The sequence below is a fragment of the Cyprinus carpio genome, chromosome B12 (assembly GCF_018340385.1).
Source record: "Cyprinus carpio isolate SPL01 chromosome B12, ASM1834038v1, whole genome shotgun sequence".
Classification (NCBI taxonomy): domain Eukaryota; kingdom Metazoa; phylum Chordata; class Actinopteri; order Cypriniformes; family Cyprinidae; genus Cyprinus; species Cyprinus carpio.
In genome coordinates this window covers 13,628,250-13,644,531 of record NC_056608.1, presented here as the reverse complement: position 1 = coordinate 13,644,531, position 16,282 = coordinate 13,628,250, and the positions used below count along the sequence as shown (strand labels likewise).

The following is a 16,282-nucleotide window of genomic DNA, read 5'->3' as shown; positions in this document are numbered from 1 at the left end:
CACTCACTTCTCCAGCACAGGTGGGATAACCAGCTCTGGTCTCATCAGGGCCAGGTTCTGCAAGGCCTGAGCTGCATCCATGCTGCCTGTCTTGCTGAACATGGCCATCAGTACTGGCTGCTTCATGCTCTCCACAAAGTCTGTCACATCCTGGTCTGTGAGTCTGTGACTGGCGGGAACAGGGGTGATCCAGCAGGGTTTCTTATAGCGCTCCCGATGTAGCCGCCGAACCACACTGGCAGGCAGTCGCTGTAGAAGCTTCATCAGCTTCATCTGGAGAAGAAAATAAGAGACAGACGGCAGCGATATTAAGATATGACTGACACAGATGGCCAAAACAGATGAATTTGAGTTTGGAAATCATTAATGCAGTACGAAATGAAGCTAAAGTTTCATCCTATGTTTTCTGTAGCACCTCCCATAGTAGTGATCAGCCTTTTTTTTTATCCCATCTAAAATGCCAGCAGCATCCCATAGTCTTCTCTTGACTCTTTGAAACCAGCATTTGGCATGCTTTTATTTTTATTTTTCAATTAAGGTTTTGGATTCCCAAACTATAGAGAATGACCACTTCTTTCAGTCCTGGTTAGATAAAGTTTGCATCTTCTTTCAAGAAAGTAGGGCAACTTATGCATGGAACAGACTTCAGAACAATAAACTATAGAGTTTCCATAAATTAGATTCTTTTTTGCCATTAAAAAAACTAAACTGGGCTTTGTGAATTCAATTATTTAGTATCTGAAAAAGCTAGGAAACATTGCAATGGACTTTTCTAACTTCTTCAAATGCCATAATTCTTTTCTTAAGAACTCTTTTTCTAAGTTTGTGGTACCAAATTAAAATGCTTGAGATTTTAGAATGATGAGACTTGAAGCTGTGCTTCGCTTCTTTAGTTACTTCAAACAGTAATAATCATTTTAAAAACCTGCCATGCATTATAGTTAAAACATTAACATAATTAACATCTACCCTATATCATGCACACAATGTTGACAGGCTACAACAGTGTGGACATGCTTCACTGTGACCAAATAGGATTCTAAAGTAACAATATGCAAAAACTGAGATGGCTTAGATATCGAGAGGTCGCTTGTTGTTGAAGAACTTTAATAAGACTAGTTTAAATGATCACCTAACTAACACCCTGAACATCATACAAAGTTCCATTAATCAAATGTATTATTCAAACTTTATTTTCTGTTCCAATTTTCACTAGTGATTCTGTAAAAAAATCATTTTGGTGCATCACCACTTTTGAACGGTAAAGTAGCACAAAGGAATAAAGACTTAGTGATACTCAACACTCTTTAATAACATTTGGTCTTTGTTGCAATACTGAGTTAAATAATAACATCTGCAAACTACCCTTCGATACTGTATGGTACTCCACTGAGTCATGAGTGCATGAGAAGCATGCATGTCTAGCATGATTAGGTGGTCAGTAACTGGAAAGTTGTTAGTGGTGTTTCAGTAGCTGGAATGTGGCGTGACCTCACTCTGTCAAAGGACCATCTGTCACTGCATATCTCCCTCTTGCACGCAAACATAAAGCTCAGCTGACAACACACAAACCGCAGACAGTTCCAGAATGGATTCGAGAAGTGGGCTGGACTTTGAGGGGGACAAGATTTTGCACTGCAGCATATTGTTCTGGATGTTTATCCTAATAGGGAACATCTTACCAGCCAGCGCCCATTGTTTGAAGGGTGGTAGAAAGATGCTATACTACTGAAGAGCCCATTAAGCTGTTTCTGGACCTGGTTCTGTGGGCCACCCTGAAAAAAAATCATAAAGATCTGTAAATAGATGCACCCTTTAATAACTAACCTATAATAGCAGGAGTGTGATTCATGAAACTTACAAGCATGGAGGAAATCCAGAGGACCACGTGACCGATATCGTAGGAGTTGGTTAAGTATCTGGGAATGACCATTTGGCTGGTGCCAACAGGAAGATTGAAGCTACGCAGAATCCTGGTGAAGATCTGTAGGAAGACAACAAAGTATCAGTATAAAATGCTCTGATATCTTTAGATCATCATCTACACTATGGTTCAAAAGTCTGGGGTCATTATGCTTTTTTTGGAAATAATTTGGTACTTTTATTCAGGATAGATTTCAAATAAATGCTGTTCTTGAACTTACTATTGATCAAAGAATCATGAATCAGCTTCCACAACTGTTTTCAACATTGATTACAAATGTTTCAAAAGCACCAAATCAGCACATTAGAATGATCTCAGAAGGATCATGTGACACTGAAGACTAGAGATTAAATTATATTTCAGAATATATTAAAGTAAAAAACTACTTTATAATTTAAAGCTACTTTAAATTATAATAATAATTCACAACATTACTGTTTTTACTGTATTTTTAATAAAATAAATGCAGCCTTAGTAAGAGACCTCAAAAACATCACCCCAAAATTTTATACAGTAGCATATATGATCAGGACAGTACCTTGGGAATGTAAGGATCCCAGTTCACATAGCCAATGTTGTCATTAGCCAGACGTGCAAAAAGATTCACTAAATTCTGTAAGAGGAAACAAGAGTTAACAGAGGATAGAAAGCCAATGGTGACATAATATTTAGCACTTTAACAAATGAATTCATTAATGAGAAGTACTTACACCCTCCCAAGCAGGCAGGTTTTGCACTGAAACCCAGAGATCCATCAGTTCATCAAACCATAACCTAAAACATGCACAAATCCTCCTATTACACTGGCTCAGACTTATTGGTTGCACTTTATGAATATTGAGTAATTCATTTTAGATTGCAATCCTCTTATTTCATTACTAAATTGCATAAGAGAGTCTTACTTGAAACCTTTGTGATGCTGTTCTGGGGGCATGATGGTGGGCAAGAAGAGCTCAAAGTAACCAATGGCCTTCTGCATAGTGACATCAAACGGGCACAGTAATGGCCGCCACTCATCAAGCATCTCCTGTGTGGCTGACTCAGGGAAATAACTAAGCACACACACACACACACACACACACACACACACACACACATTATGAGAACCAAATCACATGTGATTTTCTTAGATCCATGGTTGTTTATTTGTTATGTGAGCTCTTGCAAAACAATGAAAAGTGGTTGTTATATGAATGAAACAGTCAACAGTAAAATGTGTTAAGAGAGCTGTAATCGGCTCAGTGTGAAAGCTGTGGGCTTGTCTAACAACGGCCTGAATACATGATTCTTTCAACAGCACAACGAAAAGCTGATTAACACAATGTGCAATTCTTTTGTGAAAGGGGTCGAACATTTATAGGCACATTAGTGAATGACGAAGGATGAAAGCACTTACAGTCTGCAGCTCTTGACTAGTGTCTTCAACACATTCTCCACTGAGCTAGAGGGAGGAAGAGGGAATAGACAGAGAAAGGAAGTGCATTAATATAGTATGAAAGACTAGACTCATTTGAGGGTGAAGCAATAGATGCAATTAGACCACGTGCAAAGCAGAAACCCAACTACAGTGCATTTTGTGAAAGTGTAAATGAAAGTTTCCCAACACCAGAGCCTGGGCACATGAGTACAACATGCCAGGTTATCAGGTTCTCCTCAGGTCCTTTTTATAACTGAGCTCCAAAACGCTGAATACAGTCACACTGCATCAACAGCCAATTCAAATCAGAAAGCTGCTCCTAAATATAGCTTTTTTTACCTTGTCAAAGTTGGCCAAGATGTGCAAACTGCTGGCTGCGGATTATGACTTTTATGAATACAATTATGCTACTAAATGTAATGTTGTAAATAAAGATGAACTATTTGATGAGGATTTTAGCCTTAAAGGGAGAGTTCTTTAGTCATTTATTACTCATCCGGATATTTCCAAATCGTAAGACCTTCATTCATCTTCGTAACGCAAATTAAGATATATTTGATTACTTTTTTGATGCAACTACCACATTCAAGGCCCAGAAAGGTAGTAAGGACATTACTGAAATAGTCCATGTGACATCTGTTGAACAACTGATGTCACATGGACTATTTTGACGAAGTCCTTACTACCTTTCTGGGCCTTGAATGTGGTAGTTGCGTTGCTGTCTATGCAGGGTCAGAAAGCTCTCGGATTTCATCAAAAACATCTTAATTTGTGTTCCAAAGATGAATGAAGGTCTTCTGGTTTTGGAATGACATGAGGGTGAGTAATAAATGAAAGAAATTTGGCTGTGGTGCTCAAAGACTATGACAGTGATTTACTATAAAATGTATATTCGGCCAAACCATTTATTAGATTTCTATCAAATAATGCTATTGAAGGGCTCTATAAATCATTCTGAGCCATTTTAACTCTTCTGCACCATTTTTAACATATTGTGTGAAGTTATGATTTATTCAACCTGCATTCTGTTCCATTCTGATGTGGTCAAACCAGCTAGTTTTTTGAATGCAAGAACACTAAATTAAGCCCCTTAAAACACATCCGACTGGGGTCTACTGATCCTGATCATTCAAGGCTTACTTAAAAGGACATTTCATCCAAAAATAAAAATTCTATTTACAATCCCTCATACCATTCCAAAATGTATGACTTTCTTCCTATTAGGGCTGTGCAAAAAATCGAATACGATTTTCATGCGCATCTCTTCAGTAAAGACGCTCCTGTGATTAGTAGTATATCTCCAGCACGTGCGTTCAGATCAGGGTTGCCAGGTTTTCACAACAAATCCTGCCCAGTTGCTTCTCAAAACTAGTCCAAAACTAGCCCAATCGCGTTTCCAGGAGGTTCCCCGATAAAAATTGCATCCCGGGGTTAAAAATATACATTTTTGTCAGGGTTGCCCTGGTAATATTCACATTTTAGGGGCTAAATATCATGTTATTGGTATTGTGGTCGCTTCAACCCGCGGACATGAAAAACAACCACAGACTTGGCAACACTGGTTCAGGTGGAGCGGCATTTACTACACAGAGCCGTAGTCCACCGACAAGCTACACAAAATCGCTTTCGAAATCGACAAAGAATCGCCTGCGATTTTAAAATCAATTTTGTGCAGTTTGTCAGTGAATTACGGCTCTGTGTAGTAAATGCCAACCAGTGTTGCCAAGTCTGCGGTTGTTTTTCATGTCTGCGGGTTGAAGCGACCCCAATACCAATAACGTGATATTTAGCACCTAAAATGTGAATATTACCAGGGCAACCCTGACCGTATAAACTTATTTTTTAACCCCGGGATGCAATATTTATCGGGGAACCTCCTGGAAACGCGATTGAGCTAGTTTTGGACTAGTTTTGAGAAGCAACTGGGCAGGATTTGTTGTGAAAACCTGGCAACCCTGATCTTAACGCATGTGCTGGAGATATACTACTAATCACAGGAGCGTCTTTACTGAAGAGATGCGCATGAAAATCGTATTCGATTTTTTGCACAGCCCTACTTCCAATGGTGGAAAATAAGAGATATTTTGAGAAATGTGTTTTTTGTTTTGTTTTGTTGGCGTTCCACAAAAAATAATTCATTGCGCTCCACAGAAAATCTGTTTTCAACGTTCTTCAAAATATCTTCTTTTGTGTTCCGCAGAAGTCAGTCATACAGGTTTGCAATGACATTTTGGGATTTCATTTTTGGGGGAATATCTCTTTAAGACAGGCCTGTCAACTAGCTGAAACTTAGCAAGACACAACAGCTGTTGATCTTTCTCTTGGTACAAGTGTAAACAAACACCTTCCACATTCAGCACTCTCTCAGTTTGGGCAAGATTAAATAGAACACAATGATACCAGAACCAGAGGGGAAAATTTGCAAAAGTTGGGTGACCTTGCCCTCTAAATCAGCCAGCCAAAGTGATCCGACCCACATATACAGCCTGACCTAAAAGAAACTGGACTGACAACAGACTACCCTGTGTTTTCCAAAAGCGCTGTGATCTTAAAGGGATAGTCCACTTTAAAATGAAAATTCAACCATCATTTTCTCACCCTCACATCATTCTAAATCTGTATGACTTTCCTGCTTCTGTGGAACCCAAACAAAGATATAGTTTTCTGAGAAATGTCTTAATATATATATTTTGTCTTATCCTGAATCATTATAATAAGGGTTTATATTCAGACTATTTTAGACCTGTCAGGACAACATCCACTGCGGAGTAGCCCAGTACCTGCGTGACTCGTCATATCCGTAAACAGAAACAAGTAGCATCAGGCTACATTGTTCATTCCGCAAGATGCATGTACCGTATTTCCCGGACTATAAGTCGCACTTTTTTTCATAGTTTGGCTGGTCCTGCGACTTATAGTCAGGTGCGACTTATTTATCAAAATTAGTTTGACATGAACGAAGAGAAATGAATCAAGAGAAAACATTACCGTCTACAGCCGCGAGAGGGCGCTCTATGCTGCTCAGTGCTCCGACCCTTTTACAGCCCACGCATTAACTGAAAAACAACTGAAAACTGTTAACTGAAATATTAACTTAAAGACAACTGAGAAAGACTGAATGCAAACAAAATGCCCCCCAAAAGAAAATCCTATTCTGCAGATTACAAACTGTAAAATATGAAGCCGATCTGAAAGGTTACAGGAGCACTGAGCAGCATAGAGCGCCCTCTCGCAGCTGTAGACGGTAATGTTTTTCTCTTGGTTCTTGGTTCAAAATAAATGCGACTTATAGTCCAGTGCGACTTATATATGTTTTTTAATTAGTCATGACGTATTTTTGGACTGATGCGACTTATACTTAAGTGCTGTGTGTCAAATCATCCATCAGAAATGCTGCAGAACAGTTCGCCCTCCTGTAAGAACAATCAGAGGATTCTTAGATAAAGAGAATAAAGTGACAGCAATGAGTGTATCCCATTCCTGGAGGAGGGGTGCTGCAGAACAGTTATTTACAACAACTTTTTGTCATTGTGCTGTTGTAGTTTTTCAGGAGAGTTCTTAGTCTAAATACAAGAGCTGACTGACCCCTCTGAGCATCCAGGAATTGTGTTCGAACAGACAAAGATGAAATATTAGAAACTTTAAAAGGAGCACCATTTCCTGATGTGTTTATGAAGCATGTTATTAAGTGGATACGACTAGGCTACAACAGAAACAAAGATTATAAATACAAATGCAGGTGTAAGCTGTGATGGGATTTTCATTTAGATTGTTGATTTGCTTTACATTTTGGACACATGCAAATAAATATATATTTTTTTGCCCTTGGAAAGGTACAGTGCATGTAAAACATGGGCTGTGCTTACCGCTTGCGCACAATACTAAGCATTTTTTGTTTAGTTGAGGCTTCTGCTCGATAACTGAATGTGAGAAAAGGAAAAATGCATAAGCCAATGCTAGACATACCAATAACATCAATCTAAAATGTTTGTGTTACAAGAGTCTGCAGTGCCCAGTTAAAAGGCCTGAAATGTGCGAAGACAAAAATAAAACTAGGCAGCACATCAGGGTCCTTCTTTTCCATGAACCATGAAGTCTTGGCACTGACATTTTTTAATACTTTAAACCTCACCTTGCCCTGCACAATGAATCATATGTCATATGCATGTTCACAGAAATACTTTACATCTCTGCAAATATGTCATGAACAGGCCCACAAAGAAACTAAAGACTTCATTTCATATTTTCTGTGCTGATTTTGGGATGGAAATCTATTGAATGGGTTTAAATATTGTATACCTAATTATAAATATGGTATATACAGAAGCTGAAAGCATAATAAAATTAACTATAGCTTTTAAACAGTGTGTAAAACTTTGTGAATGATGGCAATTTAAAGTCAGCAGAGCACTCTCCGTGTGGGCCTGGTCATCAGGTACCATGCTATTAAAAACATAGTATCGAGTCACATGGAAGATTTTGTTTGGACTTGTTTCCATAGTTCACAACATATCAGTGAGACTACAGCAGATTTAGGTAGAAAGATTAAAAGAGCAAGAGGCCTACTTTGGGAACCAGTTAAGACCGAGATGCTCAGTTTTTGAGTACAGGATACTCTCATAGAGATCGTACAAAGGCCTCCAAGGCAATTCCAAGTCATCCTGGGACAGCAGTTCTTTCTTCCTGTATGTAAAAAAAAAAAAAAAAAAAAGTGCTCAGAAACATTAGGAATTCACTAAATTATAACAAATTATAATTAAAACATATAATTATATCATCATTAATAATAATAATAATGCATTAATCAAAGCTAAGATTTTTATATGCAATTAATTATAATTATTTTGAACAATTAATCATTCATTCATGTAAATAAACATTTTAATCATCCAACAACAAATCGACTGTGTAATTTTCAAATGTGTGGCAATGGTCAGGTGTTTGATGGCGTACTTCAGTAAGTTGATGAGGAGTCGTGCGAAGCTCTGCATCATACTGACGTCCAGCTTGGGGATGGTGACCAGCTCATACAGAAGCTTGATGAAGAGCACATGGTCCTCCTTGCTGAACTTTCTCCCGTACAGCCGAAGGTACCTATAAAAGATCAGAGATCATGTCAGAGTGGTAAGAGCAGGAGAGATACAGCATGATTCACTAAACCAAAACTTGTGTAGTCTGTAAGTCTAGAAATTAAACACTATTTCTAAAACAAATTTTGAGTTAATTTCAAGGTTACTGTTAAATCAACACAGCAAAGCAATAATAAACCACCAAATATGAAAGTGAGCATCCACCACCCCAAAATAACGAGTAGTATTATAATACAATAATATTTAATACAATGCAATAATAATACAGTGACTATTCGGAAAGCCTGGGTGGAAATATTATATATATATATATATATATCTATATATATATATAATATATATATATATATATATATATATATAGATATATATATATATATATATATATATATATATATATATATATATATATATATATATTTTTTATATATATATATAGATAGATAGATATACAGTTGATATACAAAAGTTTAAATACATCTTGCAGATTCAGCAACATGTTTATTTAAAAAATATATTTTACCAAAATAGGAGCGATCATACAAAATGCATGTTACTTTTATTTAGTTCTTAGTATTAAGTACAGTTTAACTGTTCAGGACAAACAAGGCACTCATGAACAACTATCACAAAAAAAAAAAAAACACAGCTGTGGTTCATTCAGGTAACAACACAGTATTAAGAGTCAAGTGTATGCAAACTTTAGAATGGAGTAATTTTTATAAATTCAACTATTATTTTCTCTTGTGGATTATATATAAAAAACACCTTTAATGTGAAATATCTTTTTCATGTCAATGCTAAATAAAAAAAAATAACATGTGTATGCAAACATTCTACAAAACGTACTAAAAATATTAACCTAAACTCAAAAAAGACTATAAGAGAGAAGAACATATGGCCATCAGTTAAGTGTAGAAGCACTTTTGACCTTATCACTAAATATGCAAGTGCGAAGGCCACCATGTGATCATGAGACAAACAGAGAGAGCTGTGACTGACTAAAGCGTGAAATTGGTCCTCAAAACAGATTATATAAGAGAGTATATAACATTCAACTAAATGTTAAAAGTTCAGACTTATTCCCATTTGGGTCTTTTTTATTCATTTATTTTTACAGTTGGCAGAGTTTCCTCAGCAACTATTAAACTGTAGTACCCTTGAAAACAGTATGGGAGAGCAGAGTATATATACTGTAAAGGCACACACACATCTGTAAACACACACACCTTTAAACACACATACATCTGTAAACACACACACACCTTTAAATACACACACATACAGCTACAATTATTACAATTGAAAAAATTCACTGAATCGGCTCAAATGACTCGCTCTCTCACTGAACCGCATATTATATTCAATTCTACACAACATGCCTACTATGAACACAGATCCCTTGAATTTAATCTGATGATTATGTAAGAAGCAAAATAGATGAGGAATTAAGTTTGTAAACACACAGCCCATTTAAGCAGAGATACTGTCAAGTATTTAGTGTAATACAAACTCTACAGAAATTCTACAGCAGTCAAAGCCACTAATAATACACTTAACACAACTAAGTAACATGTTATGCAGCATGAACTTATGTAAGACTTTTTAAGTGTCATTAAATAATGCATCACAAAACTTAAATATTTCAATAGAACAATAACCCCTTATATCTATAAATAAGGTCTAATATACATGTGCAAGTGTCTGTTATTCAACATGGTCAAAAAAAAAAAATCATGAATCACATTGAAGTGCCAATAAGAAACATACTAAAATAGATCGAAATGAATAAGGCAAACCATAAAGGCATGACACAAATATTTAAGCAGTCTCCTCCAAGTAAAATGTATTTTTAAGGACTCCATGTCTAAACCACTAGTTGCAGTGATGCATGTGGCAGCTGCTTATCCAGCACTAATGTTAGCCTGATTAGCTTAGAAATGAGCTTACAACACAGTCCTGCATTTTACCGACTGAAGCCTCGCTGACGAACCAGACCGAAGTAACGTTAATATTACTCTCGATATCATGAAAGGTCATCGTGGAGTGCTAGCAGATAGATGTGCGATGTTTACATATGAGCAAGGACAGCTGAGTGACTCAGGTAGCGCTTAGCTTTTAGCTCGCGAGCTAACGGCTACACGCTAGCGTTACCCGAGTCTTTCAGCTCTCCCTGCTTTGTTTAAATAAAACAGGCTCAATTCCCACGGCAAAGCAGGTTTGGAGTCTTGAATGTACTTACGTGGAGAGTTTCCGAGTCCAAAGTAAAACTCCGGGCCATAACTCACGAAGCTGGACAGCTCGACCCAAGTTCCCTTTAATCTGGGCCAAAATGTCATTGGATTCGCGGTCTAGTTTTTCTGCGTACGGGAGAAGTTTGTTGTAGACGATCTCTTTCTGAGGGACAAAACCTAATATCTCGGCCTGCTCCTTTTTCATATTACGATTTCCAAAAAGAAATATCCTCTTCAGACGTGTCCGGCTTATTTCCTTCCCCTCTTGACAGAAGTTCGCTTGACAAATCTTTGTTTTATTCACAAAATCCGCTACTTTCGCATATGTGCCGGTGTTGTGAAGCGAGTTTCAGATCAAAACTTGTTACTTCGACAGATCTTTTTTCTTTCTGACCTCTGGTGTTAAACACATTAGCTGTAGTCACCTAACGTTACATAGAGAAGTCTCCCCTCACTCTCTTGACACATATTACGAGTCACACGGACGGACTCACACTCACATGCACACACACGCACGCACACACACATCAGCGGGTGCAACAATGAGCCGTGAGCGGCGCGCCCCCTGCCGGTGTTCACCTGCACATTCCGCAACAGCAACGTGGCCCGTTAGCAATGTTGTCAAAAGCGTGAAAATAAAATAAATTAATAAATTTAATGTTAAACATTTTAAAATAAAGTTAACACTAAATTAATATGTAATTTTCAAGTGTAAACTAAAAAGCAAAATAATAGGCCTGCATAAAATAATAAATGTCACGTTAATAGGCTGTTATAACTATATATATACTATATAACTATATAACTATAACAAATAAATAAATCTAAATAAATTTGTCATAATAATAAAATTTCAAAACTGTAAAATAAAACAACAATAAATAAAATAAAATGATAAATAAATAAAAAATATTTTGTTTTAATACACATTCAAGTGTAAAATAAACAAAACCAATAACTAAAAAAAGGCTTAGTAAATAAAAGTTAACACTAACTTTGTTTCAAAGGTGTAGTAAATAAATAAATAAAAGTTAACACTAAATAAATGTCAATTTATTTCAATTATTTTCATTTCATTTTCGATAGCATAAAATATTTCATGAAATAAATAAATAAAATATTTTATTGGTGACATTCACAAATACTATAAACGTTACCACTAAATGAATTTGTCCTTTTAATAAATTCTTTTAGTTTTAGTATAAAGGAAATTTGAAAGCCAGTTATTTAAATTGGAAATAACATGTTGTGTTTATAATATCTTAGTAATATCTAATTTTATAATTAAGTTTTTTAATTGTATATTTTTATTTTAAAAATATTAATGTCTTTATTTATTTTAATCATGAAAATACATATCAGCGAAAGAGAACACCAAAAGGGATCATAGTCCTTGGAGTTTTGGTATTGTAAAGTGAGTTTTTACAGTTAGCTCATAGTATATAGTCCAGAGGTCTCCAACCCTGCTCCGGGAGAGCTACCGTCCTAAACATTTCGGCTCCAACCCCAATCAAATACATCTGAAGCAGCTAATCAAGGTGTTCAGGGCTACTTGATAATTAAAGACAGGTGTGTTGGAACTGAAGTCTGCAGGACGGTAGCTCTCCAGGAGCAGGGTTGGAGATCCCTGATATAGTCTATAGCATGTGAGCATGAATCATTTAAAAAGCACTAAAGTTTTTGAGTGTGTCAGTTTAGTTAGCTGGGAAAACCTTCCCCTTTCTTGCTTGTTTTCTGTCCTGTAACCACAGAAAAGCTGAGAACATCCGCACGATGCGAGCTTTGTTTGTATATAGGGCCCTTCACTTTGTTTAAACGGTTTATCCGAGGCAATGATACTAATGAGATAACTTAAATCCGCTTTGGTTCCTTCCTTGTGTACTGACCGAGTGCACTACAATTCACTTGACCTACTGTCACAGCAGAAGAAGGGAAGAGTGTTCTGTGCAGTCACCACTCATTATTTGAATGAGCTCTCAGTTGTACAAAGATGTGTGCATTTCTGTAGCTCAATGGGCCTTTAGTCGAACAGTTTAATTCAGTTTTTCTCATGTTTCATGTTGTGTTCAGCTCTCAAGTGATTTCCAGTTTCTCACAGATATTTAATCTTGACAGAGGCCTCCAGGTCAATGCAAAATGAGCAGATTCATGGCAGAGAAAATAAAAGCACACTACATTCCCACAGCTCCTTGCTCGATAGGTTCCTCAAGGTCATTTATTACCCATCAACCACACACTCTACGTCTTTTCCAACCAATAGGAAATTCAGTGTAGAAATTCCAGCTAATCAGACGCAGTGACCTTTTACCATTCAGCCAATCAGATTCTTTGCCTGGAGGTTTTTTGCATTCCAGGTAAAGCAGATTTGTCTGCACTGATCATGGGTATTGTTAATGAGATCCTGGATTAACCAGGCCCTGTTGCCATTCTCAAAAATATGGTGCTATGTCAGTTGTAACAGAGAATAGATCAACTGAAATGACTAGTAATTGAATGCATATCATATCATATAACATAATATTCACATGCAATTTTTTTTTTACCCCCCTCTAAGTTACTATTTGAAGTCACTTACACTTTGCCAACATGCATATAAAATGCATGTAAATGTTACGATCAAATGTGTTCACATGAATTGCAACAATGGCTACTGTACACTATGGTTAGTGTACAGTGATTGCACATTTGCAACTGAGTTGTTGTCTGAGATGTGGGTATGTCCTCAATCCTCAGTTGGACAGACAGGAAGCAGCTCCTTGGCCATACAACATTTTTAGCCCTGACTTTGGATCATGTGACTTATAAATCCCACTTGATCTGACAAGTCCAAAGTGTCCTAATTGTGCTCTTGTGGACTTATGGCAGTGCTCATTTGTTTTTTGAACCTACTTTCAGTTTTTGTCATTTATCATGGGTATTCCTGAAATAAGAACTGTGTTATAGTAAAATATTAATAGATACAAAAGCTATGGAGATTTAAAAGGCAATTTATATTTTTATTTTTGTGAATTATGGATCTATAGAGAAATATGGCAAGTTGAAGAAAAATAAAAAAGATACAACGAGATAATGCAAACGTATATTCAGATATTTTACAGTTTTCCTTATGATAGGACATTTTGGGATTATGCAATACTAATCACTTTCACTTATGGAACAACAGTGCCCTCTGCTGCTCTAATGTTTTTATAGATTTTTATTTATTTTTTATCTTTTAAATGGATTCATTAATTTGATACAACACTACTATATGACTACAAAATTGGTACACTGAGAACATGAACTTAAAGCTTGAAAACAAGAATACCACAATAAAGCATGCGGTTGTAAATTTCAACAAACAGGAATTCTATTCCTAAAGAGCTTTTAAATGGTTGCCAAATTATATTTGTAGTACATATTGGCTGAGGAAAACCCCAGAGCCCCTACAATTACATGTTGATGGAAAAGTTTATTTGTTAAAAGTTTATTTTATGCAACCAAATACCATTTAATATGATTGCATGCAAATTGGGACACAGCATGTCAAACAAAACATTACCAAAATCAAAATAGTATATAATATAATTATGATTTTATGATTTTGATTTCCAAATGTATGATCCAAACTGATTTGCGAACAAAGCACCAGACAAAATTTTCATTATCTACATTATTCAGTGTTTATTTATTTATATCACAAATATGTTTTCAAAATGCAGACTAGCATCTGTCTTTATATAAACTGTACATGAAGGCAAGGCACTATACAATGCAGAATAGAAAGAGTTTTTCTCTTATTCCACAGTTTCATTCAATCCTGTCTGAAGAGACACACACACTGTATGGATTCACAAACACTCTCTCATGTGCACACACACACATAGGATTCTCAAGTTCAAGCATCTATCTGGAAGGTTTAAACACATCTTGAGGCCATTTATGAGAGTAGGTATGAACGTACTTACATAAAGTGCTCTTTTGAGCTTTCTTACAATTAGATAATAACTAAAAGGCATTTTTCATTTATTAGGTCTTTATATAAAGCTGGGCAGTGCATGAGGGCTGCCTTGTGCATGTTGGACGGAGACTAGCTTTATGTGGACAGCAATGCAGAACAATGGGAAGCACTCAAAACATTCAACGAGAAAACAAATCTTGCCAATTCACTGATAAAAAAACTGGGAGAGAAATGTGCTACAAGAGGCTGCTAAACCCCTGCCCATCGGTGTCTTTTCTCCTTCATCCAGCTCCTTTTCACCTCCCTGTGTGGTTTGACACAGGTAGATCTTCACTTGCGTTTGTCCCGTCTGAATCAAAAGGAATGAGAAGGTCTCCACTTCAGATTCAATCTCAGTCAGCAGTTCCTTTAAAACAGTCCTTTGGCTTTCTTCACATTCACTTGCTTCCACCCTGGCAGTGCCTCATATTCACTTCTTGTCATTTCCAATGCTTTCTGTAGAGAACATACATACATATATAATTTTAAGTACAGGGATTTAAAAATGCATGCAGGTGACACACAAGTGTTAATCATATTCAAGACTCTGAGGTGCTGAACATAGTGGATGAATGATCACACACACACAAACACAAGAGCTGTAGGATATTGGTCACTGCCACTCACCAATCCAAAAACAGAAACAATATTAGAGTACAAAGTATTTAATTTAGAGATGCACAATTCACTTGTATCATATTCTGTTGTTAGCTGATATTAGATTTACATATATATAGGTATCAATCATGCTCATTTCTCCCATTTTTACATTTAAATGACCTTTACCATCATCTAACACTCAAAGCTAATAAAAACAATAATTTAAAAACACTGTTGAATCTAATCAAAATGAATATAATTTTTCTTATACAGTATATTATAATGTTGTGATGCCCATTTAAAAAATTAAATATTTAAGTTTTTTATTTTTTTTTTCTTTCATTTAGAAAAAAGTGGTTATTGTTATATGCCATAACATGAAAATAATTACTGGATTAACAATTTTATTATTAGCACATGCCTAAATTAAAGAAGACTACCATTGATTTCTTAGGTTTTTGAAAAAAAAAAAGTCTTAGGCTCACTAAGGCTGCACTTATTTTATCAAAACAAAAAAACAAAACAACAGTGAAATATTATTACAGCTTAAAATAACTATTTTTAAAATATTATATATTTCTATGATGGCAAAGCCACATTTTCAGCAACAATTACTCCATTCTTTAGTGTCACATGATCTTTTGGAATATGCTAATTTGGTGCTCAAGACATTAACACGGCTGAAATTCTTAATTTTTTATTTGTTTATTTTTGTGTAAGCTGTAATACATTTTTCAAAACTGCTTTATGTTTTTAAAGTTGAAAAGGCAGTTATTTGAAATTGAAATCCTCTGTAACATAGAAATGTAAAAGAAATAGAAAATAGAATTAATTAAACATTTAATTAATTTAATGTTTTTTTACTGAAGAAAAAAAAACAAAAAAAAAAAACTTAATGACCCCAAACTTTTGGACCATAGTGTACATCCAAGAAAACTCAACCCCATGTGTGAGACCTGAGAATCAGTGAGATAACAGTGCTGAACCGTGACCCACACACTGCTAGATACTAGGCGGTTTGTGCCATGGCATGTGATA

General features: G+C 35.9%; 2 protein-coding genes across 2 annotated transcripts in view; both read right to left on the bottom strand.

Annotated features, from left to right (window-relative positions):
- Positions 1–11,240, bottom strand: part of LOC109096620 (proteasome activator complex subunit 4B) — a 30,497-nt gene extending 19,257 nt beyond the window's left edge. The window contains exons 1-10 of the mRNA XM_042735464.1: positions 10,674–11,240; positions 8,295–8,435; positions 7,908–8,024; positions 3,321–3,365; positions 2,827–2,976; positions 2,635–2,698; positions 2,463–2,537; positions 1,862–1,984; positions 1,683–1,775; positions 8–273 (exon numbers count right to left, since the gene is read on the bottom strand). Of these exons, the coding sequence (XP_042591398.1) occupies positions 8–273; positions 1,683–1,775; positions 1,862–1,984; positions 2,463–2,537; positions 2,635–2,698; positions 2,827–2,976; positions 3,321–3,365; positions 7,908–8,024; positions 8,295–8,435; positions 10,674–10,870 (1,271 nt within the window). The 5' untranslated portion in view covers positions 10,871–11,240. The remainder of the gene's footprint in view (positions 1–7; positions 274–1,682; positions 1,776–1,861; positions 1,985–2,462; positions 2,538–2,634; positions 2,699–2,826; positions 2,977–3,320; positions 3,366–7,907; positions 8,025–8,294; positions 8,436–10,673) is intronic.
- A 3,062-nt stretch (positions 11,241–14,302) lies between these two features.
- LOC109096621 (supervillin-like) overlaps positions 14,303–16,282 on the bottom strand; it is a 43,364-nt gene continuing 41,384 nt past the window's right edge. Inside the window, 1 exon segment of the mRNA XM_042734849.1 lies at positions 14,303–15,100. Within this exon segment, the coding sequence (XP_042590783.1) occupies positions 15,014–15,100 (87 nt within the window). The 3' untranslated portion in view covers positions 14,303–15,013.